Consider the following 19728-nt stretch of genomic DNA (forward strand, 5'->3'; position numbering starts at 1 on the left):
TGTATTCTCACAGCAGCTAGACTAGGCCTAATAAAACATAAAAAAAATCATAGCCCTTTTCTGTTCATGAAACTCCTATTGCATCCCCATCTTAGAGTAAAATTGCCAGTTTTTCCCGTGATCCTAAGGTCCTGCCAGTCTGTCCCAGCCACCTCACTGACCTCATATCTTATCATGCTCCTCCTCCTCCACTGTGCTCCATCTGTACCTGCCTCTTGCTGTTTCTCAAATACACCAACCAGATGCCTGTTCTGGGTGGAAATAACTGGTCATGACTGATAATGGTTTAATACCACTCTCCTTGGGATATTTGTACTTGGCAAGCATTTGGCTAAAAGGAAGAACTTCCAATAATGGAATATTCAGTCATTTCAGACGGCTTTAAGGGAAAATGTTAGGAGGAAATAACCTCCAGTATTTCTCAAATCACATAGTTAGATTATGATATGATATGACAGACATTAATATAGTCATAATTCCAAATGTTTTAATGGTTTCATTGGACTTTAGAAGTGGTAAACTTTCTTAGTTCTCCTTTTCCCATTATTCTGTAGCAATCATAGAAAATAACTTCTGCTTTTCGTTTTTATCTTGTGCAATCAGCAGTCTTTGGGTGGAGTTTTTTAAGTGCAGAAGGTTTCAGGGACAAATATTTACCTCTATATGTAACCAGTACTAGAATAGTCAGTACCTAGAAGCCAATCTTCTTTGAAAAGGATTATCACCTGATCAGGTTCTCTCTGCATTTGCCCCTTTAGATTGTGAAATGTGGCTCGAGGTCTTCACAACTTTCCTTTCCTTTGCAACAGGTGCTTGCTCGGGGCTGAAGGTGACAGTGCCATCACACACTGTCCATGGCATCAGAGGTCAGGCCCTCTACCTACCCGTCCACTATGGCTTCCACACTCCGGCATCAGACATCCAGATCATATGGCTATTTGAGAGACCCCACACGATGCCCAAATACTTACTGGGCTCTGTGAATAAGTCTGTGGTTCCCGACTTGGAATACCAACACAAGTTCACCATGATGCCACCCAATGCATCTCTGCTTATCAACCCACTGCAGTTCCCTGATGAAGGCAATTACATCGTGAAGGTCAACATTCAGGGAAATGGAACTGTATCCGCCAGTCAGAAGATACAAGTCACGGTTGATGGTGAGTCCCCTGTGAGTGTACGTGGGCAGCAGTCTAGTATGGTAGTTAGCAAAGGCTCAGGAGACTAAACTACCTCGGCTTTAGATCTTGGCTTCACAACTTTGCACAAATCAATTAATCCTCAAAGCCTCGATGTCTCATGGCACTAATGACATTATCTACCTCACAAGGCTTTCTGAAGATTAAATAAGATATGCACATAAGAGATATACCTAATGCAATAGGTAATCAAGCACTAAGTATAATTTATTGTTTGTTTGCCTGGGAACTATCAAGTATAATGTTGCTAATTTGATGAGATGGAGAAAATCTTATTTTCTCAACAATAGACTGTACCCTGGGAAGAGCCCTATTTTTGTCATGAAGATTCTTGTTTCAGTACACTGTTTGGAAGAGGATGAGACTTGTGCAAGAATGATATTTAAGGACAATGGACATGCCTGGAAATGTCCTCTGAGGGGGAGTGGGGTCAGCTAACTTTCAGACACTTATTTTCCTTATTGAAATAAGTGACATATGTAAAACATACTATGTCCAAAGCCCAACTTCTGATTTTTTATCTCTACACCTGTTTATTTGACAGTATTCCCCATTTTAATAAATACAAATTCCATTCTATCAATTGCTCCAGCCAAAACCTTGCAGTCACCATTGACCTCCTCTTTTTCTCACATCCCACATCCAGTCCACAAGAAAGCCTATTGGCTTTACCTTGAAAATATAGACAAAATCCAACCCCTTACCACCCCCAGTACTGCCCCACTCAATACCACAATCAGCCGTGGAGTAAAGATGCAGAAGGTAGAAGCAAATGCCTACAGAGCAACTGTGGGGAAAAAGAAAAGAGAGATCTAAAGGGAATTTCCATGAAGATTTCCTATATGGTGTCCTGTGTCCCTCCTAATAGAATCCTTTCTTGTTAATCAGTAGTAAAGTTGAATCTGCTTAGGAAAATGCAACCAAAAACTTAGTAAAGCCTCAATAGGGTTTTAGGCCCCGTGCCAAAATTCTTCTCAGAAGAAAAACTTCTTCATCTGAGTTATACTGTTTTAAGCAAATGTGTGATCACAATACCATTGACTATTCTAATGATTGGTTCTTCTCATACAAAACTGTTGATGTGTTACCTATTTATCTCATACCGCTTACAGTTCCACACACAGGTGCATTTGAAATGTAAGCTTTTTCTGCATATTAAATGTACACAATTTATTTTTCTTTTAAAATCATAATATCATAAACATAAAGCCTTTCCCAATCTTTTGTTCTTGCCAGGGAAGATGAAGGATTAAATTAAATAGATGAGCCAGTTGATTACACCCTTCTTGAAAAGTGCTACAGGCTTCAGAATTACTCGGCTCCCCTATAGGTTACCTTTCGACCTCCTTTCTCTTGTCTTTCACTTTCTTCTATCTTCTCTGGGATGGAGAATTTGGTCAGTTTGTGCCCTAATGCACATTTTCCAGTGTACAAAAATATGAGCACAAGTCAAAATAAATCTACCTCAGGAAGATGCATCGACTCTAATTAAAAGCTTGAAAGGAAATTGAAGTCTAAACATTGGACACAATCATCTCTCACTTATGTATCATCCTACTCTCTCTGTGTCATGTAGTCATACATAGAAGGAGATTATTAAATACACCTCTCTCCAAAATGCGGAAGAGAAACATTGCCAGATGTGAAGCCCTCTTCATTTTGCCACTGACTGCTGTGTAACTCTGGGCAAGCCACTGTTTTTATCAATTAAGTCAAGAATTTCAATGATTAAAGAAAATTGCCAGAAATGGTTGCGGATTCTTATATAATTCTACCATGCTTATATAATCCATCAACTTTACAGTTAAAATTCAGAGAGCAAATATTTACTCATTTTTGGAAATTTTCTTTGACAAATATTATTAACAGCCTACTATGTGGCAGACGATGAAATAAGACTATTTTCCTGTGACTCGACTTTCCAACAGGAATTTCTATTGGATTTGTATTTTCTTCTCTAATTTGATAAAAGCCCAAGAATATATTTTATCCTATTTTCAGACTGAGTCAGTGTTGAAATGTAGGCTTTGGTTTGTTAAAGTGACTAACATAATGTTACAACACAAATGCAAAGCAATTAAAGTTTATAATTTCTTCATGACATACATAGAAAGAATAGTTTTACATATGTGATTCACTAAAATTATCCCTCAGTTTCCCAAAAGTATAGTATATATATTAGCTGTATATTTTGCAGATGATAGAAATTTGAGTTCACCACATCCATCCCAATCAGCTGCCATTGGGACATTAGGACAAATCAATAGAGGGGAATAACCATATAAATTTTGCCTGTGAAAGTGTACCTTTATGGTGTTGGTGAAAGCACAATGAACAGGAAATAAGGAAGCTGGCATTCTCAGCCACCTATAAAGTAAAGGGCTTCATTAGACCATCCTTGAAAAGTAAGTTCTGGAATTTGATTATCTCTGACTGTGAATGATATTCTCATATTTTGTCATTTTGCATTTTCCCTGGCTTTTTATTCTCTTCTCTTCTTTAGTTATTACCTGAGCTGTCTACATTTACAGTGTAAAATGCTGGAATAGTTTCTCCAGGAGTTCATATTTGAAAGACCTCATAGGGTTTTATTACAATTCCATAAAAAGAAAAAAGCATTCCTATCTCTCTTAATATTGCAGATCCTGTCACAAAGCCAGTGGTGCAGATTCATCCTCCCTCTGGGGCTGTGGAGTATGTGGGGAACATGACCCTGACATGCCAGGTGGAAGGGGGCACTCGGCTAGCTTACCAATGGCTAAAAAATGGGAGACCTGTCCACACCAGCTCCACCTACTCCTTTTCTCCCCAAAACAATACCCTTCATATTGCTCCAGTGACCAAGGAAGACATTGGGAATTACAGCTGCCTGGTGAGGAACCCTGTCAGTGAAATGGAAAGTGATATCATTATGCCCATCATATATTGTAAGTTTATTTTTTTTTAACTCATGAGTTGTTTTTTGTTGTTTTCTGAGACTATCTCCCAGGATAGTCACAGAGAATATTAAGTACCAGATGTCATTTGGCTTTTACCATTATTGTAGTTCAGTAGTTCTAATCACACCTCCTAGGCACTGTCTGGTATGAAATATGTCTACTAGCACAATCCTATTTCTTAAAGATCAAGTTGAAATACTGGCCAGGGGCCATTCAGGTTGTATTTCGTGATTCAGTCTATTGTGCGACCTCATTTCCAGTGGAAAGCAAGATTCTCAATTTCAAGAACCCAGAACAATGCAGAGGCTGCAATGAAAAAACCGAAAGAATATCTTGAGAAGAACTTTTTTCCTCTCCAAATATTACCATTCCTGAATTTAACATACTTTATTTTTCTCTTGTAAAATATTTTCTTTAATCATTTCTTTCTTCTAGCTCTTTATCTGTATGTCTTTCCATCCCTACCTGCCTATCTTTAAACTCTAGCCATAGGTTTAAATGAAAAAGTCCTGGGGAAATTTACTTAAGCAATTATAGGCACATGCAAATATCATTTTTGAAATATACTTTTGTTTTGCTATACAGTTCATATTAATCTGTCAAAATGAAAATAACGTCTTTCTTTCAACATGTGCAAGTCTATGTACCAATCTCATTATTATCACAGAATATGCTGTGATACACAGTGTGGAAAATATAAAAATGGGAGAGAAAACCATAATCAAACCTGCAAATGTTAAATATTATGCTTTAGGCTCCTAAGCCTTCTTTCCTTCACAATGTTATTTGAAAGAATGAGAATACCCCAATTTGAGTAAGTTCACACTTTACAGAATCTATCTTTTGCTGACAGACTGAACTATCTTCTTTACATTATTTTAAACATTACCTATGAAAATCTCACAGAGAAACATCTATCACATGCAAAGACTAACGACAGATAATAGAAAGAAGAACATTTAGACAACTTACAAGTGTGGGTTCCATTTACACATTGTAAAGATGAATTATCTACATGGCTTAAGAAAGATTTTGACTCATTAATTGGTAATTGTGAACATTGCATTACTAATTTTTGTCTTCACTATTTTTACGTTCAAATGCAGAATCCTTCACTTGGTCAACATCTCATCTTATTGATATTCATTCATTCACTTATTTATTCATTTATGGACTCATTCACTTATAGATTATTTGATTTTAAAAAATCAAACATCAGGGTCTTGTTTGTGCTAAACAATTACTACCTACCATATAACATGTACAAACACAACCCAGACCCATTAATTTAATAATTTTTCTTGCTATCACTATTTTAGCCCTGTTTTTGTTCTGGTTGGTTGGTTTTGTTGCTTTTGAGTAACAAAAATTAAATAAAATATATACTGTAATCTGAAGATTGGTCGTATATCCTGTCTGTTGATGTGGCATCCAAATGTTTACAATCTTTATCATTCCCTGCAAGCTGGGAATGTGTGCCTTGGTTGGTGTTATTCACACTTCTCTTTCTTCATCTGGTTACCTTCTTGCCTCATGACATCATCATCCTCTCCAGAAAGGTTTACCTGCCTCCACTTGTCTCACCTCCTCAGTGTCACTAACAGGTTCATTGTGCTCCTTCAGCATCCTAGGCACTCTCATTCCTGGTCCTCACTGCATTATATTTTCCTTGACTCTCGTGAATACCCCAAACCCAAACCAGAATTCTGCATTCTTCATCTTTGTATCCATAGGGAAATAGCTGACAGAGATTTAGAAATCAATAAAGTTTCTTGAACTTAACTAAAATGGAACAGATTATCTTTCTTCATATCTCTTTTAGATTCCAGTGTTACTTGACAATGCTGTAAAACGGCTAAATTCTCATTATAAGGTGACAGCTTCTTCATTATAGTGCTTTGGCACTTTTTTCCTGATCTTTAGCAAAATCAACTATTCTGTTTTCTAAAGGCACTGTTTCTGTGAAGGGTCTTTTCATGAAAGTAGGAACTATTTTTTATTTTGGCAGAAAAAGTACAATAAAATCTATTAAGACTGACTATATACTTATGAGGTTGTGATGTCATAATCTGGTATTGGCCTTGGTGGACTACAATGTCAAGCCAATAACTCAGACAAGTATCTACTTGCAGTTCATGATATGCCTTCAAGCTCCAGTTGTAAATAATAACCCAGTAACCACTGCATTTTGTGTGCAACATATGGCAATGCTGCAGTGGAGAGCTCTAAGTGATAAAAATTAAAGGGGAAAAAAAGGTCATTCATGGTAAATACTTACCATCTGCTCCCAAGCAGGGCGGCAAACAGCATCATGATGTAAATTTAGGTACTGTTCCCACAGAGCCATAAATTGTTAAAGAGAACAGATGATATGTGATTTTACAAGTCATTTAGTAAACAGCCATCCCCAAGGCAAAGGGTTCATTTCTATTGGGAGCTCTCTGCCAAAGGCAAGAAAGTAAACCATAATCCAAAGTCAAAATGGAATTATCTTTCTGCTTTCATCTTCAGTATCAGAGGTCACTCTAGTTGAATCACTCCAAATATCTCCAATTGGATTGCCCATTCACTTGAATAATGTACTAGGCTTTCCCCTCCAAGTAGAGGGATGGTCAGCCTGGAGTTCTAATAATAAAGGAAATAACATCATAGCAGAGTCAGAAGAAAGTATATTGTAAGCAACATGTAGAGTGTGAGATGTAGTTAAATTTGTGTGCATGTGTGATAAAGAGAGAGAGAAAAAGATGCATTAAAGAAAGACTTGAAAATCATCCACTGTAATGTGGATATTGGTTCTCTGAGCAATAAAATTACAAATGACTTTCTTTTCATCTTTGTGCTTCTCTGAATTTTAGGATTTTCTGCAAAAAAAAACCACACATTTCTTAAATAAACAGATAAACTATGTTACTTTTTAAGAAACATATCAGAAGCAAGGAACTGAAATACTTCAAAGTGTTAGGTTCCAAGAGTCGGAAGAGGTGTTGAGGTGGGGGCAAGGAAGTTTGAGGGATGTGAGGCTGCTTCTGAAGAGCCAGATATAGCATATAAATAAAACAGACAGAAGAGAAAAAATTATGCCAATCGTGAAACCCAATAAATGGGGAAATAACAAAATCAAAATAAACATGATTAAGGAAGATAAGATAATCAGATTACTTTCTTTAAAGATATTTTTATTTTAAACCAGAATGATCTTATTAAATTAGGTAATTGACCTTATTTACTAGCCTTGGCTCTAAATGACTATGGGCTTCCTCTACAAATTAAACCTACCCTCTGAAATTGAAATTGAAGAATTACTGCTTGTGAGAATACTCCATTATGCTGCAGGGTCCTAGGGCAACTCCAAATGAGGAGTTCCCCAAAACGTTTTGAGCAATGTCAGCATGCTTGAAAAGGAGTAACACTCATTTTTATGTGTACTAAATTACTAGACAGTTTGTTTTTATAGCCTCATTCTCTATACACTGAAAACCAGGGGGAAGATGAAGACCTAAATTGAGTGGCTGTATTTTTGTGACCACATTTTTCTTTATCAAGTCTGCCTTGCTCTACTCTCAGAAAGACCCTCAGACTTTAGTTTTTGTACAGACTCAGGTCTCTTTCTCTCCCAAACTATGGTAAATTCCTCCTGCTGGTTTCCTTCGGTGTGAACCATAACCGTGCCTGCTGCTTGGTGATCTTTCCTTCCCTAATGTTCTGTCAATGCTGACAACATGAAGGGTCCCTTCTGAACCACAGGGCCTGGGATAATAGCCATACATAGTATGTGGTCAACATCTCAGATGTCTTCACTATGCCTAGACTCATACCATGTGCAACGTAATCTCAATATTGATTTCGGTTGAGTGAGCAAAAACAAATTTTTGTTCCCATTACACTACTTACTGTTTAGTGGAATTCAGAATAAAAGAGTTCCATTTGACAGCTCACTGTTCTAAACCTTTTATCACAGTGGTTTCACCTGAGACTGTGTCACAGCCTGAAATGAGAGAACAGGCTGCTTATACAGTAACAGGAAAGGGGCAGAAATTTCTCCTTATTTTAATCTTGTACCTTCAGTTCCTGATTACTTTAAATTGAAAATACTAACTTCTGTTTGCTTTCTGAAAGCAGGCTTATCTCATGCAGGTATATTAATAAAAACCCATATGGTTCCTTCACATTTCTCCATATGTCTTTTTCTCTAGAAAGAAAACATAGATTAGTCTGTTTTCTAGCTGAAGATAATCTATTGTTTTGTATATTCGTTTTCTGTTATAGCTTAGAAAATTTGTCTCCTCTGTGGCAGATTTGTCAGAAAATGCTGACATGATAGAGAACCACTCTGGGAATTTGCAAACTTGGGATTGGTTTGCCAATATCCAAAATGGTTTTACTAGGTTGGTGCAAAAGTAATTGCAGTTTTTGCCATTACTTTTAATGGCATGGCAAGAATCCTGGTGTTTTGAAGGGGTTAGAAAGAATCTTGGCAATCAGTCCTCTAACTTGTCTTTTTATATTAAAAGGTGAGGAAAATGAGACCCAAAAAATTCAAATGACTTCTAAAGAGTGCCTAGCTAGTGCTTGAAAAAATTAGTTACCCTAATGTTTAGTTACTACATTCTATTATTCTATATGTTGAGAGATAAATAGCTTATACTTTTAAAAAAATCAAGACCTTTAAGATTAGGCCATTACTGAGCAAACATCCATAGCCATATCCAGTTTGTAAATTCCCTAAGAATATGATTGTCTTATACCTCTATCTCCCGTATATTAAATATATTATCTCATACTTGGCATCATCTCTCAAATAAATATTTGATTTATTACTTGATTGGATGATTACAGAATTAATATTAATATATGATTAGTAATTGATTGTAGAACTAGTACTATAGTTAGACAACAACAAACTATTATGATATAGAAAGTTATACCACTTATACTTTATTTCTTTTTAGAGAAGTAATGTGAATGATTAAGTGCATATGTTTTAGAATCCCAGCTCTGCTATTTAATAGCTATATGACCATGGGCAAATAAATTGTTTAAATATCTCTTTCCTCATCTTAAAATTAGAATAATAACATCTACCTCATGGTGGTTGCTTTAAATATTAAATGTTGTTATCTGCATAAGCACTTAAAGTGCCTTCTCATGGCAGATATCCAATAAATGTTGGTAACGATCAGCTGAAAGGTGAACATAAGCACTAAAACTCAAAGATTTTTAGACTATAAGCCAGGATTTAGACTGAATGAGAAAACCTATCTAGGAGAAGAATTTTTTTAAATTTTCCTTATTCTCTGAAGAAAGCAATGGGAAATGTGTCTTCACCTACTGGCAACCTAACACCATAGAAATGGTAAAATGCTACAGGAGTACTGCAATGTGGAAAAAAACACCAGGGGTTAAGTAGTTAATGATAAAGAAGATGTAATTTTTTTTTTCAAACGGAATCCGAATCTTAGCTGGGGTGTGGGTGGGAGGATTTTAAACATTCTTTAACTGTTAAAATGTTGTAAAAATACCAAACACCCCATGTCTATTTGCACAGTGTCCCATGTGAAACAATGTCTTTTATAAATATTTACATGGCCTACCCTAGCACTGAGAAGAAAAATAGATAATACTGAAAGTATGGTTGTTAAAGAGAAAATAGTGGCCATAATCTCTTGTAAAAATATTTTCAAATACAATGACTATTTCAGAAATATTAATGTGTAGAAGCTAAAAAGTTGATCTAATAGACATAGAGAGTAGAATAGTAGTTACTAGAGATGGGGAAGGGTGGGGTGGTGGGGGGTAGCCAAAAGTTGGTTAATAGACACCAAAATAGTTAATGGACAGCTAGATACGAGGAATAAGTTCTTGTGTTCTATAGCACTATAGGGTGACTATAATTAACAGCAATTTATGGCATATTTTCAAACAGCAACAATGGTAGACTTTGAACATACCCAACAAAAGGAAATAATAAATGTTTGAGGTGATGGAGATACTAATTAGACTGATTTAATCATTATACACTGTATACATGTATCAAAACATGTGATCAAAACATCACACTGTACCTCATAAATATATACGATTATCATGTCTCAATTAAAAATAAAAATAAATCAGCATATAAAAATAAGCTAGTCACACAAAAACAGCAAGATTGAATTTGTCTACAAGATTGCAGATTTATCAATACATTACTCAAAACCTTAGCATCACAATTATGATGACAGTATTTGTAAAATTATATATGAAGTTTCAGGCTTTTACTATTTCAGATTAGTTCAAATCACTATTTCAAATCAAATCTCAAATAATTTTCACTTTCATGGATATCAAAATAAAACATATTTAGGTTCTCATCATTTATTGGGAGTCTAAGCAAGGACCTGCTTGTCCAATTCTAAGATGAAAACTTTCAAAAACAGTAAAATACTACTAAGCTCTCCCAAACTCAAAACCTATGTTGTGATTACTTGTGTTACTTATCTATTTTTTTTATATTGATGCAGATGGACCTTATGGACTTCAAGTGAATTCTGATAAAGGGCTAAAAGTAGGGGAAGTGTTTACTGTTGACCTTGGAGAGGCCATCCTATTTGATTGTTCTGCTGATTCTTATCCCCCTAACACCTACTCCTGGATTAGGAGGACTGACAATACTACATATATCATTAAGCATGGGCCTCGCTTAGAAGTTGCATCTGAGAAAGTAGCCCAGAAGACAATGGACTATGTGTGCTGTGCTTACAACAACATAACCGGCAGGCAAGATGAAACTCATTTCACAGTTATCATCACTTCCGTAGGTATGTGTGACATATAAGGGAGGGATCCTAATAAAACGTGAATGCATGCTGGCCTTGCACTTCCCCTATCTTATACCTAGGTAGAAAAGAAAATCATTGTGGGATTATTCACATACTCTAAAAATCTCTCTTTCCAAAGTTAACTAAGCCATGGTTTCTATGACTCAAAGAAAAAAACTCAAAATGAAATAGGGAAGAAATTCAATTCAATTGTGAAGGGCTATGAAGAAAAAGGGAATTCCATAAATTACTTCTAAATGTGCACTCTTGCTTTCCTAGTCTTATGAACAAAAATATAAGAGAAACAGGCTGCTCATTTAGAGGGTTTATATCTACCACTGCATTAGGACAGATGAATAAGTCTCCATGAGTTGGGAATCTGGTTTTGCTACTTCTATTTGATTCCCCTTCTCACTGTCTTTCATGGGCTCCCCTTCCTCTTTCACCATTTAAACAGCTGAAATCTATGGAAGTTCACAAGGGGAGTCTCAACACCTTGGAAATCACAAAATTCTGTAAGTCTGTAAAATTTGGCTTTCTCTAGAAATCATCTGATTTTCAGAAATGTCATCAACCCACAAAGGTTAAGAATTATGGCCTAAAATATTGATGTCCACCAAATTCTCATCCTTCTATACCTTCTCTTCTCTCTCTACAGAATGGTTTTATTCTCCTGTATGATTTTCTGTATGATTTCATTCATTTCCATGGCTTCATGTAACACTGGTACATCCCAAATCTATATCTTTAAATCTCTAAAACTACACCCAGCTGCCTCTGGATGTCTCTGCTTGGAAGTGCCAGAAGCACCATACAAGTCCAACATATCAAAACTAAACCATCTTCTTTCCCCCAAAATTGCTATTCTGTCTGTATTGCCTATTTAAGTGAATGGCCCTACTAACTACCAACCTAAAACAGAAAGCTAAATGTCATCTCAGACTCATTCCTCTTGCCTATTTCCTGGTCCCAAATTCAGTCACCGAGTTGTGTCCATTTCCTTCCTTCCTATTTCTCAGATACATTTTCTTCTCTCCTTCTTCCTTCTTTTTTCTTTCTTTACTTATTTCTTTGTATTCTCTTCTCCTTCTCCCTCTCCCTTTCCTTTTCCCTCCCTACTCCTCCTTCTCCTTTTCCTTATTTTTCTTCCTCTTCTATGACTACTTCTACTACTGCTAAGTCCTTCTCAGACTCTCCTTTGCACACAAGTCAAATGCCACTTGGGCAAAATCTGGGGGCAGGTTTGGACAGGACATGGTGGTTAAGGTACCTATGACTGGTGGAAGAACAAGTTTATAAAAGCTACTACTCATTAATATCTTTTCTATTGATGCCTTCTCCTTCTTCACCTTTATAGCACTGGTACCTAGAAAAAGACCCATAATACAGAGAAACTCAATATGTTTTGTTGAATAAGTGATGCAACAATATAATTTCTTGTAATCCTTAGGCTCAGTTTTTCAGTATGTTGCCCTTGGGCCATCTGCATCAAGATCACCTAGGGAGGTCACTAAAAATGTAGTTTCATTAAGACACCTCAGACCTATTGGATCAGGATCTTTCAGGTAGCACTTGAGAATCTGAATACTCAGCACATACAAGTGTGACAACCACTTGTTTAGTACATTTTATCTCTAGAGCGTTTTGAATTTACTAAAAAGTTCCTAAAGAGCCATGAAGAATTATAAGACTATCGCAAACCTACAGGTTGATAAAGAAATGTATAGTGAATGGGTTTCTCATAGGCACTCCTTGGTACTAGGAGGAAAAATCACCTAGGTATTTTGGGATGTATATATTGTCATGGTGGGGTTTTTTTCATCTGAAGAAAATGCACTGTTCATTATGATAGCCACTAACCTCATTTGGCTTTTGAGCACTTAACACATTGAGCACTTAACACAATGTGCTTAACACAACTGAGAAACTGAATTTTTAATTTTATTTCATCTTTATTAATTTTAATGTAAATAGCCACGTGTTTAGTGGTTACCATGTCAGACAATGCAGCTCTAGAATTTTTACCTGAATTGCTTTATTTGGGCAGTAGATAATAATATATATTTCTTGTAGACCCAAAAAGCATATGTGTTTTAGGGTGTTATAAATTAAGCACCCATTCATTCATTTTTTAGCACTCGCTATGGGCCAAATATTGGAGTAGGCACTAAGCATAACATATGAGAAATGTAATTCCTCCTAATAAGAATTCCTGCTCACAATCTAACATGAGTGGCAAACACATAAACAGCTGAGGTACATCCTTTGCTTTCTATTTTGTTAAATTTTTTATAGGCTTAACCAGCTTTTCACCCCAGTAGCAAACCAAGACATAATTGTACAGCAAGCCATAATTAAGCACATAAAATAGTAGCAATCCAGGTGTCATCTTCAGCTTGTTTCTCATGCTCACTGCAAGTGAAAACATGGCTGTAATGTGTAGAAGTGTACTACAGTAAGGCTTTCCCACTGCCTAAACTTTCTACATTAATATTTAGCCAAGATATTCTCATAATATCAGAAGCCCCCAATATTTGATTAAGATCTTATTACCCAGGTCTAAAGACAGCTACAGTCTTAACGTCAGATAATTGCCTTTTGCAAAATCTAAAAAACCTGTTTGACCTGTACAAAGACCAAGCATTTGTTATTATAGTAAATAAGAAGAGCAGGTGCTTATTTTTCAGAGGGATTCAGAGCTGTCAATATTAGTGACCTCTTTGTGGCTTTTAGAGCTATTTTCTAACCCCCAAATGTCCACAGAGCTTTAACTCAAACAGCAACAAAATGGCAAAGAAAATGAATAGTATTGATGTGTTTTGTTAAATATTTGTTTTTTCTAAGTTTCAAAGTCAATGAACCTCGGCAGTACAGATTAAGTATACATCAACCTACAGTTATAAATGACCATTACTTGCAACTATCAATTGAGCCTACTGTCCATCCACTCTGAGGAGTAAACTCTTGAGATCTGTGGAGAATTTGAAATCATTTAAAAGGTTAAAATACCTGCTTTTGAGATGTTTCCAGAACCGAATTGGTGTTTGGTTTCGCCAGTGAAGCTGTAAGTAAGAGATTAACCTCTTACTTCTTAATAAGGCAAAACATTTGGCTGACCAAAAAGTTTTAGCAATAAAACATGGAAGCCAAAGGAAAACGGAGCCAGAGATGACTCCAAGTTCACAGATACAGAAAGAAAATGACAAGGTCAGGAAATAATCAAGTTTTATTGGGGATTTTCAGTGGGGAGAGGAAGGCTGGAGAGAACAATTAGTTCTGTGTTTTTCTGCCTTTCTAAGACTACAGCAAATGGTGACTTTCACCTCTTTGGACTATGATTCACATCTAATTTGAGATATTAATTGACCATTTTATATCTCCATGGAAATATCCTAAAGAAAACAGAGACAACAGGCAAGTTCACACAGCTAGTAAGTGATAAATAATATCTGAATTCAAAGCCTTTTTTTTTTTTTTTGAGATGAAGTTTCACTCTTATTGCTCAGGCCAAAGTGCAGTGGCATGATCTCAGCTCACTGCAACCTCTGCCTCCTGGGTTCAAGTGATCCTCTTGCCTCAGTCCCCCAAGTAGCTGGGATTAAAGGCATGTGCCACCATGCCTGGCTAATTTTTGTATTTTTAGTAGAGACGGGGTTTCACCATGTTGGCCAGGCTGGTCTCAAACTCCTGATCTCAGTTGATCCGCCCATCTCGGCCTCCCAAAGTGCAGGGATTACAGGCGTTAGCCACCACACCTGACCCAAAGCCCTTGTTTTTAACCACTATACAAACTGTCTCCTTTGATATAACTGAGAATGTTGATGAAACCATATGGTCTTTCTAAAAGGTAGGTATAGGGTCACTTTCTCATCACCTATCCAGTTTAATGCTATGTACGTGTACTTTCTCATCACCTATCTAATTTAATGCTATGTACATAGAGATACTCTGGTTTGTCTACAATGTGTATAATTTCATATTAATGCAAAGTTAGGAAATACTTGTAACTGAAAATAATGTCTATGATACGTTTCAAGAAAAGAATAGCTATTAAAATAATAAATTAGCTTTGTGTTTGCAAAACAAGATTACCTTAATTATGGACTTCCTTGAATGCAGATGTCCCTACTTTAAAGTTTTAACTGAGCCAAAATTGCTATTGTGACATGCAATGTATAGACAGACAGACAGATAGATAGATGATAGATAGATAGATAGATAGATAGATAGATAGATAGATAGATAGATAGATGTTAGATAGATAGATAGAGAATGTTTATGGAAATGTAATCATCTGATCAGTATTCAAATATTCACATTTAATGAAGGCATTCAATTGTATAAATAGAATTCCCTAAGGCCATGTGGGCATAGTTTGAGATTTATCCGTAATAGAAATGTTTTCAATTTGTACGTGATCCTGAGAAAGCTACCATTTTTTACATTTATTTATATTCCTCATCTTTTACATTTATTTATATTCCCTATCTTTTCTTAAAGAAGAAAACAGGAAAAAGACTCAAGGCAGGAAAATGAATTTACTAATTTTTTCTATCTGGAAATTTCTCAAGTCAAGGCCTCTAGGAAATGTATTTCACTTTGGGCCTTTGGAAATGACAATTAAGATAGAACTACAAATCTGACATTCAGACCCTGAGACCTAAGGTGATGTCTCCATGAGCATCCAGCATTGAACAACTGTGTCTCTCGGTGGGCCTATGATGGAGTGTGGAAATGGCACACTCCTCAACGTCGCACCTTCATCTCCGGAGGGACATGAGTCAGCTGCCATAATCAGTGAACAGATTGGATGAGAGAGATCTCAAGACTTCATTTTGATCTAGAAATAGATACACAGACTGGTAGCATATGGCTGTCCTGCCATTGAGTGCAGTCTCAAACAGCAGGGTTGCGATACCATGGATACCACACCTCTTGCCCATATTTGCACTTAACATGTTATTCCATTTTATTTGTTTGCCTAAGGAGGAGGCAAATAGCATTTGCACTATGGCTTTGGCACATGAGTCCATCATGTTTAAATAATGGGGAAAATGGCATGCTATGTGCTAAAGAATAGTATAAACTCTCTGAAAGGAGAAAGAAGGAAGCTCCTGCAGGTGTCCAGAACTGCAGAAGCGATCCCTATACATTCTCTATGGCAATAGGGTCAGAATTTCCTGCTGTCTTATTTTCAAGTTCAGGTTCTGGAAGTTCATCTTTGCAAAAACACTTGCCTGCGGCTGAGACCACAACAACTGTGCCCCTTGATTTGATCCTTTACATATTTGGCACTTTGTCTGTGTGTGAAAGGAACAAATTTCAAATACTGGACCTAGTAAATCTTGTGTGTTCTGGGATAGAGGAGCAGTATTGAGAGCAGAGAGCCAGAATGCTCTAGAGAAGAGAACTAACAGGAAAGATCATTTCTTCCGAGAAAAGGATTGTCCCTATTCCTCATTCTCCATGGGGAAGACTCTTGGCCTTTGCCACAGCCGTGGTTTTGGGCTGACAGGCATTGGTCACTACAGGAAAGCTCTCTGATGTAGGGCAAACACAGGCCAAGGGAAGAGGCAAGAGGGCAATAAGGAAGGAGCCTAAAGAAATCAGGAAGTAAGGGAGGAGGGAAACAGTGGGATCCTCTGTAGGAGAGAATGTGTGCAAATTAGGTCATTTTAGTAAATACATATCAAAAGGGACAAAAAGTTAAAAATGAAGGAGAAGGGAACATATGTATCTTATCTAGTCTAAGACATCCAGTCATTGTATATTAAGCCTACTGCCCGACTGGAGAATCACAGAAGTATCTGGCAGACAGCTGATGCCGGCCAGAGTGAAGCTTCACTATTAGAACAGGAACTGCTTGGAAATAGTAATTATTAGCATATGTTCAAGTTTAAGAGGGAAAAAACAGCCGAGACTACTCAAGTGTTTTTCTGCAGTTTTGCTGATGGTAAAGCACATTGCAAAAACTTGAATAGAAAAAATTAGCATTGAATTCTTTTTTGAGGAGTCTTCAGGGGTTATAGAATTTTGGTGATGGCAGTCTGGCTATTCAGAAGTGAAAGATTTGAAGCACATGAAGTCTGATGTCAGAAAAAGTTAGAGGAAAAACTGATATGTAAGAGCCTACCTACTAATTGGAAAAACCAATCTTTGACCACAGATTAACAGAAAAAAAGTTGAACTTGCAGTCAGAAAAAAACCTGTCTACTTTCAATTCTAGGACTTACTGACTATGGCAAATATTTTAGTTTCTCTGAGACTCTTTCTTTATCTGTAACTGTAAATGGTGGTATGAATTTTCTTTTGTAAATGGAAAACAAATTGTACATTTGATTTTGTGTATATATAATATTTAATATATATTTAATTGTGCATTATCTGAAAGTTCCCTTAGCTAGTTTTGATTTTATTGTCAGATCTAAAATGATGAAATAGAGAATTCACTGCTAAAAGTGGTGCCCAAATCATATGATATATGTTAAATCTTGCCACTCTATTATTTGATATTTTTTATCAATTCTTTCTTTTTTATTATTTATTTCTTACCAGTTTTTCTGGTTTTGGTTTTTGTTTGTTTGTTTTTTTGGGGATTTTTTTTTGCTTTTTTTTATCACTGTCACTGTCTCAGAGAGCATTCTATTTGCCTTTATCTTATTGAGAACCACAGTGAAGTATGGGTCCTTCTAAATTAATGTCTTAGAAATGAAATTAACTAAATTTTGTTGGGCTTCCAAAAGTGCACCTCTAGGATGGTAGAGAATCTGGAATCCAGTTATGTAAAGAACAACAAAATGATCTGGGGATGCTGAATCTGAAGAAGAGGATTCTCAGGGGGAGATGTGAGAGTTTCACCAAACAATTAAGATGACATCATATACAGAGAGGATTTGATTTATTTGTCGTTGCTTCAATTGGTAGAACTGAGTAGATTTGGGCTTCATTTGGGAGAAGGATTTTGTTTCTTCTATAATGATTAGGTAAGAGTGGTGGAAAGAGCATGGAATTGTTGTTAGACATTGCCAAATTCAAATTTGAGTCCTGGAGTCTTAGATTTCCCAACTGTAATATGAAACTAATTATTGTATTGTAGAAGCAGTAAGTGGTAAAACTGTTGATTAGAATTCTTAATCCCTAAAGTCTAAAAGACAAATAAAAATATATAACTAACAAGGAAATAGAGAAGAAAAGATAAATAAAATTTTGATTAATCTAAATTAGGACAAGAAAGGAGAGAGAAAAGAAATAAAAAGGTAGGAAATATAGAAAAAATAATAAGATTGCACATCAAACTGAAATATATTACTAATCATACTAGGTCTTAGTGTGCTAAATATTCCAAGTAAAAAACAAATGTCAAACTGGATACACACCTTATGTATGAAGATACTGAAAGGTTGAAATTAAATAGATGAACAGATAAACCATACAAAAAAGAAAGCTAGCGTAGCTATATAGCAGGTCTTCTAATAATGTTATTTCATTTCAACATCATTTCATTATAATATTGATGAGAAAAAATATCAATTCCCACTGGGGCCACAGTGTGTGCAGTTTGCACTTTCTCCCCCTACCTACATGGGTTTTCTCCCGGTATTCCAGCTTCCTCCCACATCCCAAAGATGTGCACATTCGGTGAACTGTCATATCTGCATAGTCAGTGTCTGAGTTAGTGTGGGTATGTGTGTGAGTGTGCCCTGAAATGGGATGGTACCCTGTCCAGGGCTAGTTCCGGCCTTGTGTCCTGGGCTTCCAGGATAGGATTCTAGCCACCTGCAAGCCTGAACTAGAATAAGCAGGTTGGAGAATGAATGAATGAATACGAATGACTGTCAAATAAAAATTTATAAAGACTAGGATAATCATATAAATGCATGACAATAAATGATGTGATATGAAAGTGCTCCGCAAGACTACCAGATTTGTGATGTTAGTTTTTGAACTGCATGATGCTAGGAGGTGCTTTTTACAATTTTCACTTTGTAAACATTTATTCCTTGATTTAACCCATTACCACTACCACTGCCATCATTCACGGATTCACCAAAAATGGAGTAAATAACGATCTTACTTGTTTTATTAGTCTTTATTCAATGTATGTATTCATTCAATTTATTTCAGTGTTTGATATTAGAAGTGTTTGGGATCTTTATGTAGAACTCTGATATTTTTCTGACCAGAAATATGTTGTAGAGACTTAGCTCTTGTTTATATCAATTAGCCAATGGTTAAATTGGTTTCATTATATGTTGTTTTGCTCAGTCACAGTTTCCAAGAATCAGCTGATGTTAAGTGAGGACTTACTGTACTGGTATAAGATAATGTACATAAAAATTAGATGAATTAGATAAATTCTTCAAGACAAGAAGCATTAGGAAGTGCACCTAATAAATAGCAAAAATTGACTGAAAAAAATCACAAAGTGGGAGATTTTAACATATTTATTTCAGTAACTAATAAAACAGACAAAAACTCAGTAGGAATAGAGAAAACCTGCCTCACCTAGTTGAAATAATATAAATACTACATACAACAACTGCAGAATACACCCTTTTCATATGACTATTTGTATAGTCATTAAAAAAATTCAACAAACTTCAAAGGATTGCCCTCTAACAAGAATGAAATTAAACTAAAAATCAATAATAGAAACACCACTAGAAAACTCCCAAACTTAAGAAAATTAAGCAACAGACTTCTAAACCCATAGGTCAAATAAGAAATTGCAGTGAAAATTAGAAAACATTTTGGACTTAATGATAATGAAATTACTATGTTTTAAAACTC

General features: G+C 36.0%; 1 protein-coding gene across 2 annotated transcripts in view; it reads left to right on the forward strand.

Annotated features, from left to right (window-relative positions):
- HEPACAM2 (HEPACAM family member 2) overlaps nt 1-19728 on the forward strand; it is a 37285-nt gene that overhangs the window by 6219 nt on the left and 11338 nt on the right. Inside the window, exons 2-4 of one of the 2 annotated variants that reach the window (XM_054495332.2) lie at nt 810-1160; nt 3842-4126; nt 10642-10938. In XM_054495332.2, the coding sequence (XP_054351307.1) occupies nt 810-1160; nt 3842-4126; nt 10642-10938 (933 nt within the window). Of the gene's footprint in view, nt 1-766; nt 1161-3841; nt 4127-10641; nt 10939-19728 lie in introns of those variants that run through there. The other variant, XM_054495333.1, reaches the window with a different exon arrangement.

This window comes from Pongo pygmaeus, chromosome 6, assembly GCF_028885625.2.
Source record: "Pongo pygmaeus isolate AG05252 chromosome 6, NHGRI_mPonPyg2-v2.0_pri, whole genome shotgun sequence".
NCBI lineage: Eukaryota > Metazoa > Chordata > Mammalia > Primates > Hominidae > Pongo > Pongo pygmaeus.